Raw genomic sequence first — 16,923 nt, forward strand, 5'->3', positions numbered from 1 at the left:
CACACATTCCACGCTGGATGAACGGAATAACAGTCGCCGAAGATCTTATCCGTCGATTAGTTCCGAAATACACTTAGAAATATCACCAGGTGACAGTCACAAGAATATCGTCTTCGGGTGGTTACCACAAAACACCCCGATTCCGGGTAAGGGAAATCCACACATATGGATGATACGAAGTGACAGTCACACATCCGTTGTGCACTGCGTGCCGATGATCAACCCAATCTTTTGGGCATAGCAGTGACAAGCTGAAGTCTCTCTCACTCTTCCTCTCCTCCCCCCTCTGTCTCTGCTGCAGCGCCTGTGTGACGTCACAGACCCGCCTCACTCAGGCACTCAAAGCGACACTCACAGTAAACGAACCTGCGGTCTCGTAACACAACGCACCTCTAAAGTCTGACAGCAGACTAGCGAGTGAATCTTCGATGGAGCAGAGTCAGAAACCAAAGAGTTGCCAGCCTGAGTCAGGCTTTGGGGCTCCAGACAGAGATGGGGTCTGGAGTTTACGAGGAGGAGGAGGAATCAGACCAGCAGGATATGGCTACAAAGGGAAGATCAGAAAAATTTGGAAACTGGTTGACCGAAAAAAAAGATGGTTAGTTTCTGCAAAATACGAGTGGGAATCAAAAGATCAGGCAGCAATTGTGGAAAGGAATAAATAAACAACTTTTAGACCGAGCCTCTTCAGCATGCCTAGACTGTGGACTCCCCTGCTTAGTTGCTACCTGAACTGCAGAGCTCCTCCAGCATTTTGTGTGTGTGCGCGTCTCTGTATGTCCAGCCACTGCAGAATCTCTTGTGTTTTATATCCACATTTTACTTTGGCATTAAATACACGTTGATATTGAGTATATTGCTCATGTGAGCCGCTTCCTGCGTTAAAAAAGCTGCAGACTTTTTCTATATACCCGAAAAAAAATGAGATATGGACATTGAACCGGTACTTCAAGAACTGTTTAATGGCACCGGTATTACCCAAAAGGGCCTGCGCGAATAAATCTTATCAGGCGCTGAAGCACTGATGAACTGCGCAAGCGTCAGGCTGATGACATCCCCGAGTATCACGCATGCGCGCAGCACACGAGGCCTTGAAAATGTCGGTTGCAGGTAAGAGCGATTCTCCGTGTTTTTATCTTAAACACCGACTTCGGGATAATTCCTCTGAATTTCGGACACCGTGACCAGCAACCCCGGGACAGTCCTGCCCTCTTCCCTCTCTCTCAGCTCCACGATCCGTACACGGGCCCCGGGGAGCTCCCGGCTGATGAGGGAATGGGAACCGATGGATCTCTCAGACAGAGCTGAGCTCCAGCTATCTAAATGCAAGGATTAGGAACTCGGAGAAAGGGAACAAAACCCGTCTGTGGACACTCTCTGGAGGTCCAAGATTCGTATGTTACACGACCGCTGGACTAAGTGTGTAAATGTAGGAGTGGACTATGCTGAAAAATAGATGTGCTGGATTTTCTAAAATTGTCTCTTTCTACCTTAGGCCACAAACTTATCTATCACCCCTTTTATTTATATATAGCAGTATAACATTAGATGATCATCACCATAAGATGAAAGTTTAAATCTTAGCCTTTGTTTTAAATTAGTACTTAGTCTTTCCTGTGATTAGAAAATAGGGATAAAGTATGGGGAGGTACAGTGCTAGTATTGTAGATTAGCAAAGATTCTACTTTGGATTGGACTTCCAGAGCACAGTTACTGGATATCCACAGGACAGTACTGTCGAAGACTAAGACAGTACTTTCAAATAGAATTGGAAAGGAAATGAGAGTGAATTTTTGAGTGATGCAGAGCAAGAGAAAAGGATTGGAATTGAGAGGATAGTTCTGGTTGATGATCTCCTTTCATGCCAACAATAATTTTATAATAATTATTCTGTGATTCTGTGTGAAGCTTTCCCTGGTCATTTGCCACCTCTTCTTGTGATTCTGCTCCTAAATGTGAAAACTTGGAGAAGTGAGTTTAAAATTATGCCATTGAACTGGTAAGAATGGATCACACCTATTGGTCCTCATTTGCTTTATTCAGAGCCTTGTCAATAGCATAAATAACTGAATAAACATTTCATTAGAACGGGGTGGATTAAACTGAATATATAGGATCTTTAAATTATACCCCTTCCCACTTATTATTTTCACTGGAAGAGAGATGTTGAAATTCTAAGTAATCCTGACTAAAGTGTAATATGGTTTTTAAAAAAAAGCTCAAGGTCAAATAAGTGTGAACCATCTGTCGAGCATTTTATAGGAAGGGACATTAAAGACATTCATCATTCATGCTGATTTTTCCTCCCAGCACTGCTGCAAATACACAAACCACTCCAGCTCCCTTCAGATCTACTCCATGCTGTGCCTGATGAACCAGCCAAGATTAGCAGTTCACCATCTGTGGGAAAACTTGAGTACAAATACCTAATAAGGTTGGGATGTGTACATTTGTCTCCCAATTTATGATGTAGGAGCATTGATATTCTGCTGCTTTGTGCGTAAAATATACAATCCTCTTTGTTCAATTCTTTATTAGCTAGTGAACTTGCAAGTTTGCTTCATGGAGTTAAGCAATTTAATTTTAAACAACAGCATGAATTGATAAATGTTACCAATTTTAAATAGCAAAAAGTTTATAGTATTTTTTTCCTGGGAAAAAATAGAAGGGGGAAAAAGAAGACTTTTGGTCTGAAGTTTGAATAGTGTTATGATGTGACTGCATTTTTCGAAAGAAAAGAACAAAGATTGTAGTTGTCCAAATGCAGAAAGGTTGATCCTACATTAAATGTGAATTACCATTAAGAGATCCAAGATAATGTTAATTTAATAAAATAATTTAAATCCAATTAATGCTTTAAATCTACATTATACGTTCAAGAATGCATTTTAGGTAGCTCAACACCTCATGCAGGTCAGTCAGGTATCTCTGCTCCCTTTAAACTTGCACGTTTCTGTTTCCGAGATGCCTTTGAAACTTACTTTGACCTTATTTTCTGAGCTTCTTTTAAACTTGCAGGTTATGTGGAACGCATCATTCTGTAATGTGATGTCTAAAAACAGTGATTTGGAAGTGAGGTATGATGTATTAATATGAGAACATCTAATAATACAGAAAATCTGCTGGTCCGACACCCAAGACCCAACCATGGCAGGTTCACTAAGTTTTACTGTGGTTCGTCACATGTTTGGAGGGCTGTCGCCTGAAAGTAATGATCATTAATCACCATCAATGTCACATAGTTCACACTAAAAATAAAAGCACAAGGGAGAAATCGGCCTCTGCCGCACCTTCTTTTCAGAGTGCTCAGTGGTTCATTTGAAATCAGGTCCAGAATTTTCCTGCACTTCTGATGGGAAATCTGTTGGATGTGTTTCTGACAAACATACACCCAAAAAATGTAATGAGTCAATGCACCAAGTGGATTGAACGCCAGCACTTTTGAACAGTGTGTTTCAGCCTATTCTGTTTCAATCTTTATGAAATGTGAAATAATATGAAAGGTCTAGAACAGGGGTGGGCAAACTTTTTGACATGTGGGCCACAAAGGGTTCTAAAATTTGACAGGGGGGCCAGACCAGGAGCAGATGGACGGAGTGTTTTGGTAATACACCTCATAAGAGAAAATAAAATATCATGGGATATGTAGAAAACATGTGCTTTAATTTCAATTGAAAATGAACAAATGCATTACAACAAAATATCTGTCTTTGAAGTCCCATGGTATTTAGCTATTTATTGAAATGACTTTTAAAACACTGAAAATTAAATGAATAAAATACAGCTTTTTTAAATAGTAACAGTTATTATTTTAAAGCACTGAAAATTCTGTTATCCTTCAAGATATTATCATCATCACTCTCCTCCTGACTGTCTTTATTTCAAAACCGGTAGGAGATGCAGGTCTACTTGTCCTCCTCCTTCTTATTCAATAGTCCCCTGTGCCAAAACTCAACAACGATCAGCACAAAGACAGAACAATGCCAGCGTGCCAGTATGCGGAGCGCGTTATTTGATCTGGAGCGCATTTTTTATTTTGAGAACGTACGTGCACCTGCGCACTACTCGTGTCCATCACTTAACAGCAATGACATGTAACATGTAAGGCTTATTGAAAAAAATATTTTCAAATGCATTTTTTACATAACACAACGAAGAAACTTATTTTTAATTTCAGTGGGAACAGTGTTGTTGGTCTCCCTTTTTAGCCAGCGCATCAAAGTCTGGATTTAGTTTTGTTGTGGCGATTCTCAGGATGGATCTGAGGGGTTGGTCAGTTAACTTGGATCTGTGGCTGGCTTTGTTGATGTTCATGACGCTGAACACCTGTTCACACAAATAGGTCGAGCTGAACAAAGAGTAAAGCGCAAATGTGGAGTAATACGCTGCACCTCAACAAAGGTCAATGTATATAGAGTGCGTCATCTATTGGGAAAACGCCAGAATTGCGGGGAAAAGACGTTAACAAGGTTTATTAATATAATTTCATCAAGTTCTGCCGGCCGGATTAAAAAGCTTAACGGGCCGCATATGGCCCGTGGGCCGTAGTTTGACCATGCCTGGTCAAGAACTTGATAGAGGGCTAAAAGATTACGAGAGGCATAGACAGGGTGGATAGTCAGTACCCGTTTCCCAGGGCACCAACAGCAAACACCAGAGGGCATATGTATAAAATTAAGGGAGGGAAGTTTAGGGGAGACATCAGGGGTAAGTTTTTTTTTTCACAGAGGGTTGTGAGTGACTGGAATGACTTGCCAGGGATGGTGGTGGAGGCTAAAACATTAGGGGTATTTAACATCCTCTTGGACAGGCACATGGATGAAAGAAAAATGGAGGGTTACGGGGTAGTGTGGGTTTAGTTCTTTTTTTTAAGGTTTATATGGGTTGGCACAACATGGAGGGCTGAAGGGCTTGTACTGTGCTGCAGTGTTCTATTCTATGGCTCTAAAATCTTTTACATCACCAGTTGAGAAAATCATCTTTGTTCTACCTCCAATCACAAAGAGGAAATCTGCAGATGCTGGAAATCCAAGCTACACACACAAATTGCTGGAGGAATTCAGCATTAGTACTCTTTTCCATAGATACTGCCTGGCCTGCTGAGTTCCTCCAGCATTTTGTGTGTGTTGCTTGTTCTACCTCCTCTCGGTCTGCATTTTTCTACCAGTGAGAACATGTAGCCAGACAGAACCAATTCTGTCTGGCTACATAATGATATCAAACACCTTTGCCCTGGCCAACGAGTAGCTTTCACATCACAAATGTGCCAGACTCCAGGGAGACAGACTACCACCCTTAAAGGCAGTATTCCTTGGCATTACCATCACTGAGTTCACCACTGTCAGTCACCTGGGTGAGACTTCAGGGGAAATACTTATGTACAATACTGTGTGTATTGTGGTGATGCAAGAGTTGCTGGAGAATTTTCAAGTGGGAAGAAGTGGAGTGATATTTGGAAATCTGAAATTGAAAGCATCATTTAGCAAGAAAATCACAAATAGGTGGTTTGCAAAAGCAGCGGCGAGTAAATCCTTCATTAACCTGTTACATAGGTTGTGTGAGAGTGCAGATGAACTCAATCAAGACTCAACCAGAGGAGATTAAAGTTCTTACTGACAGTGACTTGCTCGCTGTTGAAATGAATACCTCTCTATATAAAATTCAGTTTGCACATGTTGTTGTCACTGGGTAAAAATTGTACAGTACAAGGTTTTTGCACACACTGGTCATTACAAATTAGAGGGGATATTGGTGGGAAGGTGGGGAGACCTCCAGTGTCCCTGACGCCCTCACGTAGAAGGTGTATATCCAGCTGCACTTTAAGGAGTTGGAGCTGGAAATGGATGAATTCCGCATCATCCAAGCGTCAGAGGGTGTGATAGGTATGATGTGCAGAGAGGTGAGTTGTACCCAGGGTGCAGGACACAGGAAACTGGGTGAGAGTCAGGAAGGGGAATGAGGTTAAATAGCCATCGCCGAGTACTCTTGTTGCTATCCGACACAACAACAGGTGGACACTTTAGAAACTGTTGGGGGGGAATTACCTGGCAGAGGAAAGTCAAAGGGGTGATAGGGGATTTGTTAGTTAGTGGAACAGAAGTAGAAAGGGACGAATATCCTATTGGCAAGGTTTGCTAGTGCTCCCCTGTGGGGTGGGTGGTTAAACTAAAGTTGCAGGGAGGATTGGAGCCAGAATGACAGAATAGATAGTGGAGAGGGTGAATTGAATCGAATTGACTTTATTACTTACATTCTTCATACATGAGTTGCAGAAATCTTTATGTTACGTCTCTGTCTAAATGTGCAATGTGAAATTAATAATAGTTTATAATAAATAGTATGTACAACAGGACAGTCAGGATAAATAAAAGTACAATTGTATCAGCATGAATTAATCAATCAGAGGGCCTGGTGGAAGAAGCTGTCCCTGGGCCTGTTGATCCGGGCTTTCAGGCTGTGCTACCGTTTCCCAGATGGTAGCAGCTGGAACAGTTTGTGGTTGGGGTGACTCTGGTCCCCAATGATCCTTTTTACACAGTGGCCCTTTTTACACACCTGTTTTTGTCAATGTCCTGAATAGTGAGAAGTTCACATCTACATATGCGCTGGGCTGTCTGCACCACTCTCTGCAGAGTCCTGCAACTGAGTGAAGTACAGCACCCATACCAGGCAGTCATGCAGCCAGTCAGGATGCTCTCAATTGTGCCCCTGTAGAAAGTTGTTAGTATTTGGGGCCCCGTCCCACACTTCCTGAACCGCCTGCGGTGAAAGTGGTGCTGTTGTGCCTTTTTCACCACACAGCCAGTATGTACAGACCCGGTGAGATCCTCAGTGTTGTGTGTGCCAGGGAACTTAAAGCTGTTCACCCTCTCAGCCCCAGATCCTGGGTCAGCCTGTCTCCATTTCTCCTGTAGTCTACAGCCAGCTCCTTTGTTTCAGTGACATTGAGGGCAAGGTTCTTTTTTTGACATCAAACAGATGTCATTCAGACCTCAGGACATGAAATTATGATATTGTAGTCATTACTTGGACTTGCTTGCGCCCAACAGTCTGATGGATTTCAAGGAACAAATCTGTAGAGAGATTGCGGACTATGCCAAGAAACAAAGGTTGATAAAGTGAATGATTTTAACTTTCCGTTTATTGACTGGAATCCTAGGCTGTAAAAGGACTAGATGGGGTAGAGCTTATCAAATCTACCTTAATCAGTATGTAAAATTCCCTATGTAGAAGTGTGCAATAAGCTATTGGGAAGTGATCTAGGGCTAGTGACAGAAATTAGTGTATGGGAACACTTTGTATCTACTGATCATGAGATTCCAAGTAAATACAGAAAAGCAGAGGCCTAGACCTCTCTTGAGATTCTAAATTGGAGAAAGGCCAATTTTTTTTATGATATTTGCAAGGATTTGACAAGCGTTAATTGGGACAGGATGTTTTTTAGCAAAGGAGTACTTGGTAAGTGGGAGTTCTTCAGAAGTGAAATTTTAAGGGTGTAGAGTTTGTATGTGTCTGACAAAATAAAAGTTGAACGGTAACGAGTGCAGGGAATCTTGGTTTTCAAGAGATATTGAGGCCCTGGATATCTCGTTCCTCTAAATGCTGCGGACTGTTGGGTGCAACCAGAACTCATTAATGACAGCCATTTCATAATTCCACTCCCAAACTCATTTGAGTTTCCTTTAGTTGTCTTCTGTTGGATTCTAAAAGCTTCCTAATGGTCTTTTGCTCTTTTGTTTGCCCTCTCCTCTGCTTTTATGTTGGTTTTGGTTTCTCATTTAACCCACGTTGTGCCCTGCTGCCATTCCAATGCTTCCACGTCTTTGGGATGTATCGATTACTCAGCTCTCGAATTGCTCCCAGAAACTCCAGCCATTGCTGCTCCATTGTCACTCCTACCTTTTCCCTTCCAAACAAGTTTGGCCAGCTTCTCTGTCACAGAAACATGGAGAAGTTCAGTACAGAAACAGGCTATTTGGCCCATCTAGTCAATGCCAAAAACATTTAATCTCTCTAATGCAAATACCTGCACCGGGATCATCACCCTCCGTACCCCTACCATCCAGGTACCTGTCAAACTTCTCTTAATGGTGAAATCGAGCTCATATTCTCCACTAGTGCTGACATCTCATTCTGCACTCTCACGACCATTTCAGCAAAGAACTTTTCCAAATGTTCCCATTAAACTTTCACCTTCCCCACTTACCCATGACCTCTGGTTGTCATCCCACCCAACCTCAGTGGAAAAAGCTGCTTGCATTTACCCTATCTATACCCTCATAATTTTGTTTACTTCTAACAAATCCTCAGAGCAATGTAAAATTTCCTTGTTTATGTTTGGAGCCTTTTTTAGGTGTATTAGATGATGAGGGGCATTGAGTGTGTGGATAGACAGAGGTTTTTTCCCAGCATTAAGATGGCTAACAGGATGGGGCATAGTTTTAAGGTGCTTGGAAATATATGCGGAGGGGATGTCAGGGGTAGTTTTTTTACACAGAGAGTGTTGGATGTGTCAAATGCACTGCCAGCAGCGGTTGTCGAGGCGGATACAACAGGGACTTTTAACACTCTCTTAGATAGTTACATGGAGCTCAGAAAAATAGAGGACTATGCGCTAGGGAAACTCCCGGCAGCTTCTAGAGTAAGTTACATAGTGGGCACAGCACTGTGGGCCAAAGGGTCTGTAATGTGCTATAGATTTCTATCATTCTATGAAATTCAAGGGAAATCTCCAAACCCACGGAGTGGTGACTAGTAGTGAATAGTGGGGAAGTTACTGGAACTTATGTGCAGGAACCGGAAATATAAGTATTTGGCTAGATGTGGACTGATTAAGGATAGACAGCATGGCTTTTTGCATGGTAGGTCATGTCTAACCAGTCTTACAGAGTCTCTTGAGGAAGTTATCAGGAAAGTGGCTGAAGACAAGGCAGTGGATGTTGTCTACATGGACGTTAGCAAGGCACTTGACACAGTCTCATATGGGAGGTTGGTCAAGAAGGTTCAGTCACTCAGCATTCTAGGTGAGATAGTAAATTGGATGAGACACTGTCTTTGGCAGAAGCCAGAGTGTGGTAGCAGATGGTTGCCTCTCTGACTGGAGGCCTGTGACTAGTGGTTGCCACAGGGATCAGTGCTAGATCTGTTGTGGTTTGTCATCTAGATCAGTAATCTGGATGATAGTGTGGTTAACTGGATTAGCAGATTTATGACCACCAAGACTGGTGGTGTAGTGGACAGCGAGGAAGACTATCATGGCTTGCAGTGCAATCTGGACCCCCTGGGAAAATGGTTTGAGAAATGGAAAATGGAATTTAATTCAGACCAGTGTGAGCTGTTGCACTTTGGTATGACCTACCAAGGGAGGTCTTTCACAGTGACTGGTCGGGCACGGAGGAGTGTTGTAGAAGAAAGGGACCTGGGAATACAAGTCCTTAATTCACTGAAAGTGGTATCACAGTTAGATAGTGACGGAAAGAAAGATTTTAGCCCATTGGCTTTCGTGAAACAAATCCTGACAATAGATGGATATTATGTTGACTTGTAAAAGAGGCCTAATTTGGAGTATTGTGTGATGTTTTGGTCACCTACTGACAGGAAAGATTTAAAAGAGATTCAAAGATTTCAGAGAAAATTCACAAGGCTGTTGTCAAGTTTGGAGGACTTGGGTTATAAGGAAAGATTGAACAGGTCAGGACTTTATTCTTTGGAATGTAGAAGATTGAGGTGAAATTTGATTGTGGTAGAGGGGCATAGATAGTGTAAATGCAAGCTGGCTTTCTCCACTGAGATTGGGTAGGACTTCAACCAGTGGCCAGGGGTTAAGGGTGAAAGGTGAAATGTTGAGGGGAACATGAGGGGAAACTTCTGCAGACAGATTGTCATCTAGGTTTGGAATGAGCAGCCAGCACAAGTGGTGCACGCGAGCTCGATTTCAACATTTAGGAAGTTCGTGTAGGTACCTGGATTGTAGGAGTGTGGGAGGGGCAATTTAAATAGTTCAGCACAAGACTAGATGGCCCAAAGGACCTGTTTCTGTGTTGTACTTTTCTACAAGAACTTGAAATATTACAAAAATTCACTCTAACCCCTTTTACCAGCTGTGCGGACCAACCAGTCATCTCAGCAGGTATTTTTTTATATGGTGTTAAAGCTGTAGCACTTTAAGTTAATAATACATAAAAGAATTCCCAGATGCACATCCACAAAGACAATTTGCGTGAGACTGTTTCAGTTACTGTGGGGCCAGGCACCCATGCAGCTCAGCAGGAACAGGGAATAATACCAACGGAGAGAGTCAGACTGAGCCAGGTCACAGATTGGAGACGGCAGAAATGCCCCATTCTTATAGAGACAGGAGGAGCTTCAGGGAATTGATGGTCATTCCAGATACCAGCACTCTGCCCAGTCAGAAGATGATTTCTCTGTCCAACTTGGGTTGAACCTCACTGTAACAGTGTGATACCAAGTCAAACCATGGCAACTCAAGTAATCTCATCTGAAATGTTGTCCTAAACCCATTGATGGGTTTTGTAAATCTTTTCACAGGTTAAAAACGAGAAGGAATTTGTCGCCGGGGATCTCAAACAGAAAACGCCAGTTTTGCTGTCTCTGTCTGGATATTTAAGAAGTGGAGCAAGGGATTCAATCGACTATCCTTCCTGCTCAGACTGTGGAGAGGGATTCAATTGATCATTTGACCAAATAGCAAGCCAGTCATCTTACACAGGAGAAAGGCTGTTCACCCGCTCAGACAGTGGGAATAGATTCACTCAGTTATCACAATTGAAGGTACATCAGCAAGTTCACACTGGGCAAGGCCATTCATCTGTTCTGTGTGTGAGAAAGGATTCAGTTGGACCTGTGGACACACCAGTCAGTTCACACCACACCTGGTAGAGGCTGGTGATCTGCTGAATTTCTGGGAAAGGATTCACTCAGTCATTTGACCTTATGGCTCACCAGCGAGTTCACACTGGGGAGAAGCCATTCACCTGTTCAGTCTGTGGGAAGGGATTCACTCAGTCATCCAACCTACGGAGTCCCCAGCGAGTTCACACTGGGGAGAGGCCGTTCACCTGTTCAGAATGTGAGAAGAGATTCACTCAGTCATCCAACCTACGGAGTCCCCAGCGAGTTCACACTGGAGAGAGGCGCTTCACCTGCTCAGTCTGTGGGAAGAGATTCACTTGGTCATCCAACCTACTGGTACATCAGCGAGTTCACACTGGGGAGAAGCCATTCACCTGCTCAGAATGTGGGAAAGGATTCAGTGATTTATCCAACCTACTGGTACATCAGCGAGTTCACACTGGGGAGAAGCCATTCACCTGCTCAGAATGTGGGAAAGGATTCAGTGCTTTATCCAGCCAACTGAGACATCAGCGAGTTCACACTGGGGAGAAGCCATTCACATGCTCAGAATGTGGGAAAGGATTCAGTGAGTTATCCACCCTACTGGTACATCAGCGAATTCACACTGGGGTGAAGCCGTTCACCTGTTCAGAATGTGGGAAGGGATTCACTCAGTCATCCAACCTACGGAGTCATCAGCGAGTTCACACTGGAGAGAGGCCATTCACCTGCTCAGACTGTGGGAAAAGATTCACTGAGTTATCCACCCTACAGAGTCACCAGCGAGCTCACACTGGGGAGAAGCCGTTCATCTGCTCAGAATGTGGGAAGAGATTCACTCAATCATCCCAACTACAGAGACACCAGCGAGCTCACACTGGGGAGAAGCCATTCACCTGCTCAGAATGTGGGAAGGGATTCACTCAGTCATCCTACCTACTGAGACATGAGAGAGCTCACACCGGTGAAAAGCCGTTCAATTGCACAGAATGTGGGAAACGGTTCACTCTGTCATCCAACCTTCTGAAACACCAGCGAGTTCACACTGGGGAGAAGCCGTTCCTCTGCTCAGAATGTGGGAAGAGATTCACTCGCTCATCCGACCTGCAGAATCATCAGCGAGTTCACACTGGAGAGAAGCCATTCCCCTGCTCAGAATGTGGGAAGAGATTCAGTCACTCATCCACCCTACTGGTACATCAGCGAGTTCACACTGGGGAGAAGCCGTTCATCTGCTTAGTCTGTGGGAAGAGATTCACTGAGTCATCCAGATTGCTGGAACATCAGCGAGCTCACACTGGAGAGAGGCCATTCACCTGCTCAAAATGTGGGAAGAGATTCACTCGCTCTTCCACACTACAGAGACATCAGCGAGTTCACACTGGAGAGGAGCCATTTACCTGCTGAGAATGTGGGAAAGGATTCACTCAGTCATCCCAACTACTGGCACACCAGTCAGTTGTTATGAATCCCTAGGTTTTGTTTGCTGTGGACTGTCATTTTAAGAGAGAGAGATTAGGAAGGTGAATCAGTTTGACTTGCAGCTTGTTTACATCACTCACAGCTTGTTTAATTTTAACTGAGGACACAGACACTCAGAGTCAGACGGAGATGAAGGAGGAAAAATGGAAAGATCGATACAAGGGAAATAGGTGCCAAGGGTCACTGTTTGGAATTTTCCTATGCCCACAAGTGTGGGTTAATTATCGATTCATCATACATCGAATGTGTGGTTGTCACCTCGTTTGATCCATAGGAGTGGATCTGATTTGGGGTATCCTGTGAAGACCACTGATGTGTTACCCCTTGCCTGGGTGTGGTGTGGTAATTCACTTGAAGACAATATGCCTTGTGACAAGTCACTTTGGGTGATAATTAGTATGTGGATTTGGAAGGATGACAGATAAAATCTACAGTGACTGTTCTCTTGTTTTACCACCATGGAACCTGCGGAATTCGACATAATTGCCTTCTATCGACATTTACCCTGGATTACAAATATCTCTCTCATCAGTTATTCCGTGGTTGAACTGAACTTTCATAATTTACCATCTGAAGACTCCAAGCCTTGTTTCCCCCTAGCTCAATAGTTTTGGATTTATATTTACACACATATATACACATAACACTGTTAACTTTTGTTTATCTTGCTTAAGTTACTATATTATAAGTAGATTCTAATAAAGATAGTTTTAAGATCAAAAACAGACTCCTGGTGTAGTCTCCACGAGGAAATCTGCAGATGCTGGAAATTCAAACACATACAAAATGCTGGTGGAGCACAGCAGGCCAGGCAGCATCTATAAGGAGAAGCACTGTCAACGTTTCAGGCCGCGAACCTTCGTCAGGCAGTCTCAGGCAGTCCTGATGAATGGTCTCGGCCTGAAACGTCGACTGTGCTTCTCCTTATAGATGCTGCCTGGCCTGCTGTGTTCCACCAGTATTTTATGTGTGTTGTTCCAGGTGTAGTCTATTGGTGCTGATTCGTTTCTAAAGCTTTACGATTCATAACAAAATTGGGGCCTGCATCTGGGATATGAACAGCTATGAGGGCGTAGTCATTAATTATCGATTTCATTGGGGAAGTCCCTTCTGATTTATTTGTGTGTGGAAAATCAGCAGCGGATGCTGATTATTGTTTGGAAGCGGGAACCTCTGAGGCATTAGAGGATGCCAGACGGATTGAGTTGTTGAGTCTTGCTAGAAGGTTAAAACTTGCTATGTTGAAATTGACAATGAGGAGGGCACAGATGCAGAGGGTGACAGCTGAACATTATGTATCTGAGGGTGTGTTTAAAGTGGAGGACTTGGAGGTGTTTCCTGAAAGTAAACCTCGTGAACTTGAGCTCCAGTACGAGTCAGAAAAATTAAAGATGGAGGCTGCAGAAAGGCAGAGGCAGTTTGAGGCTATAGAGGCAGAAAATCAGAGAGGAGGCAGAAAAACAGAAGGAGGAAGCAGAAAGACAGAGGCTATTCGAGCTGGAAAAGATACAGTGGTTTCAGCAAAGGGGTCTAGCTTTAGACTCTGGTGATAAGTTTGAGGCTAGTCAGGAAATTAAATTGGTACCTCCATTTGATCAGAAAGAGGTTGATAAATACTTACAGCATTTTGAGAAGGTTGCTTAGAATTGAAAGTGGCCAAAAGAGGGTTGGTTCTCTTACAAAGGGGGAGGCTCAGCAAGCCTATTCTGCTTTGACAGTTGATGAAGCAGCTGATTGTGACATAGTGAAACAGGCTGTGCTCAAAGCTTACGAGTTGGTCCCAGAATCATACAGGCAAAAGTTTTGAAATTTGTGGAAATCTGTGAACCGGACATATGTAATTTGCTTATGAGAAGTCTGTGTGTTTTGATCGCTGGTGCACATATATGATGATTTTAATAGCTTGAAAGAGTTAGTTTTAATTGAAGAATTCAAAAGGTGTGCTCCTGACAACATAAAGACATATTTAGATGAAAAGGATACTGCCAATTTGCAGGAGTCTGATAGAATAGCAGATGAGTTTGCTTTTACTCATAAGGTTAAGATTATCCCAAATAAGAGCTTCCAAAAGAGTGCCAGAGATCACCAGGGTAAACCAGAAATTACAGCTGGGACTAGTGACAAGAGTAAGGATGAAGGGAAGCAGTTGAAAGAGAAATATTCTGGTCTTGCTTGTTACTATTGTAAGAAAGCTGGTCATGTGATGGCTAATTGTTCTATCCTGAATAAGAAAAATGAAAAGAAGCCAGTCCCAAATGCCGGTGTTCAGTTTGTTGACGCACCTGTAAACCCACAGGGTTCTGAACATTCTGTTGAGGCTCAGTTATGGACTGAGAACTCTGACTGAATTAAGAAGGCTTTTGATCATTTTATGTCAAATGGGTTTGTATTAGTAAAGGAAGGGTCAACCCAACTACCAAAAATTCTTCGAGTTACTGGGGATTCTCAGTCACTTATATTAGACAGCGTTCTAAAGTTTGGTGATGAGACGAACACTGATGAAGTAAATCTTATTAAAGGCTTTGGGGGTAGCATGGTTTCTGTGCCATTGTACAAGGTAAATTTACTGTCAGGGTTGCTTTTGGGACCTGTTAAAATTGGATTATACTCCATTTTACCATTGGAAGATGTTAGTTTGCTGTTAGGGAATGACCTAAAATTGTTCCTGCAGCGCTGTTGACAACTAAGACAACCGCTGACGACCCACAGATGGATTTTAACATTTATCCTTCCTGCGCAGGAACTCAAAGTATGGCTAAAATGTCTGCCGATGCAGACGAATCTGTGCAGCATGATTCTGATACCCATGATAGCCAAAATCGGGATTCAGGTTATGATGACTTGTCAGGGAATTTCTGTCTTCATTGTTTCAACAGGATTCAGTCGTAAGTCTGATGAGAAAGATTTATCCCTGTCTGGGAAGGAGTTTATAGCAGAACAGAACCGAGACCCTGAGATTGAAGCTTTGAAAGAAACAGCCCTCTCAGATGATGAGATTAAGAATGTGCCAGTAGGGTATTATCTCATGCTGAAGTGTTAATGAGGAAGTGGAGGCCACCTGCTATACCAGCCAGTGAGGGAAATTGTTCACCAAGTTGTAGTTCCTAAAGTTATATGGCTGAAATTTTAACTTTGGCCCACAGTATGCCATTAGGTCGACATTTTGGAGTGAATAAAACTGTAAACAGTTATGTAATAATTCTACTGGCCTAATTTGAGGAAAGATGTTGTGTCCTTTTGCAGAAGCTGTCGCACTTGTCAAGTTGTGGGTAAACCGAATCAGGTCACCCCAGTGGCCCCACTCTGCCCTATAACTGCATTCGGTGAACCCTTTTTAAAATTTATAGTGAGGGGAACCTTGTCCTTGTTAAAGGAACAGTGGATTGATGGGGATGTACATGTTAACTTGTTAGACTCTGTTTAGAAGTTCAAGAATAAACTACACCAAGTCTGTAGTCTAGTGAGACAAAACTTAAAGATCTCTCAAAACAAAATGAAGTGTTGGTTTGATAAGTGGGCTTGAGAAAGAAAATATCAGGTGGGAGATAAGGTGCTTGAAATAGTCTCTCAAATTAATGATCTGAATAATGCTATTAAAACACCCGACCAACGTAAACTAACACAGGTGGTACACATAAATATAATGAAGCCGTATTTTGACAAGCAGGCACTGTCTGTGAGTGTTGTTGTCAAAACATATTGAGAATGAAACAATCGACTCGTCTGAGAATTTTCACAAGCCAAACATGGTCCCAGTTAGGCTAATGAACTCGGTTGTTCCAGAAAACATTGCTAACGAGTTGGCTCATCTGCAGCCAAAGCAACAACAACAGCTGAAGGAAGTAATCCTGATGTTTAAAGATTTATTTCACGATGTTCCCAAGCAAACCACAGTCGCAGTACATGATGTAGATATTGGTCAAGCCAAACCGATTAAACAACACCCATATTGCATGAACGTCGAAAAGTGTAAATTGGCTGAGCAAGGAATTGAATATATGATGAAAATGGTATTATTAGTCCTTTGGCATCAGATTGGAGCTCACCCTGCGTTATTGTGCCTTAACCTGATGGTGGTGTTAGATTTTGCACTGATTATGGGAAGGTAAATGCAGTAACAAAAACAGAATCCTCTCCTATCCCTAGGGAGGATGATTGCATCAATAAGTCTGGAAAAGCTAAATTTCTTACAAAGATTGATCTGTTGAAAGGGTATTGGTGTGATCCATTGACGGACAGAGGTAGAGAAATTTCTGCATTTGTGACACCTTCTGGGTTGTATGAACACAATGTTTTCTCTTTTGGAAGGAAAAATGGTCCAGGATCATTCCAGAGAATGATTGATTCTGTAATTCCAGGGTTAGAACACACAGATGCCTATATTGATGACTTAGCCACAGAGAGTGACACTTGGGAAAAGCATATCTCTGCAGTAGAGAAGCCGTTTGACAGGCTTTCTCAGGACGACCTTACAGTTAGCTAAGAGTGAATTTGGCCATGCCACTGTGACCTGTCTTGGCTATGTTGTTGGTCAAAGCAAGTTGGCTCCTGTTCGGGCAAAAGTCCAGGCAATTTCTCAAGTTCCTA

The 16,923-nt window shown here is 42.8% G+C and overlaps 1 protein-coding gene across 1 annotated transcript; it reads left to right on the forward strand.

The window, feature by feature from the left end:
• Positions 1–1,654: 1,654 nt before the first annotated feature.
• LOC132388703 (zinc finger protein 271-like) lies at positions 1,655–12,412 on the forward strand. Its single transcript, XM_059961072.1, has 2 exons — positions 1,655–2,434; positions 10,549–12,412. The coding sequence occupies exon 2, from the start codon at positions 10,954–10,956 to the stop codon at positions 12,259–12,261; it is 1,308 nt and encodes a 435-aa protein (XP_059817055.1). The 5' UTR covers positions 1,655–2,434; positions 10,549–10,953; the 3' UTR covers positions 12,262–12,412.
• The last annotated feature ends 4,511 nt before the right edge of the window (positions 12,413–16,923 follow it).

This window comes from Hypanus sabinus, unplaced genomic scaffold, assembly GCF_030144855.1.
Source record: "Hypanus sabinus isolate sHypSab1 unplaced genomic scaffold, sHypSab1.hap1 scaffold_384, whole genome shotgun sequence".
NCBI lineage: Eukaryota > Metazoa > Chordata > Chondrichthyes > Myliobatiformes > Dasyatidae > Hypanus > Hypanus sabinus.

Excerpts from the sequence above, each read along its gene's own strand:
- LOC132388703 (XM_059961072.1), top strand. The coding sequence starts at position 10,954 with ATGGCTCACCAGCGAGTTCACACTGGGGAGAAGCCATTCACCTGTTCA.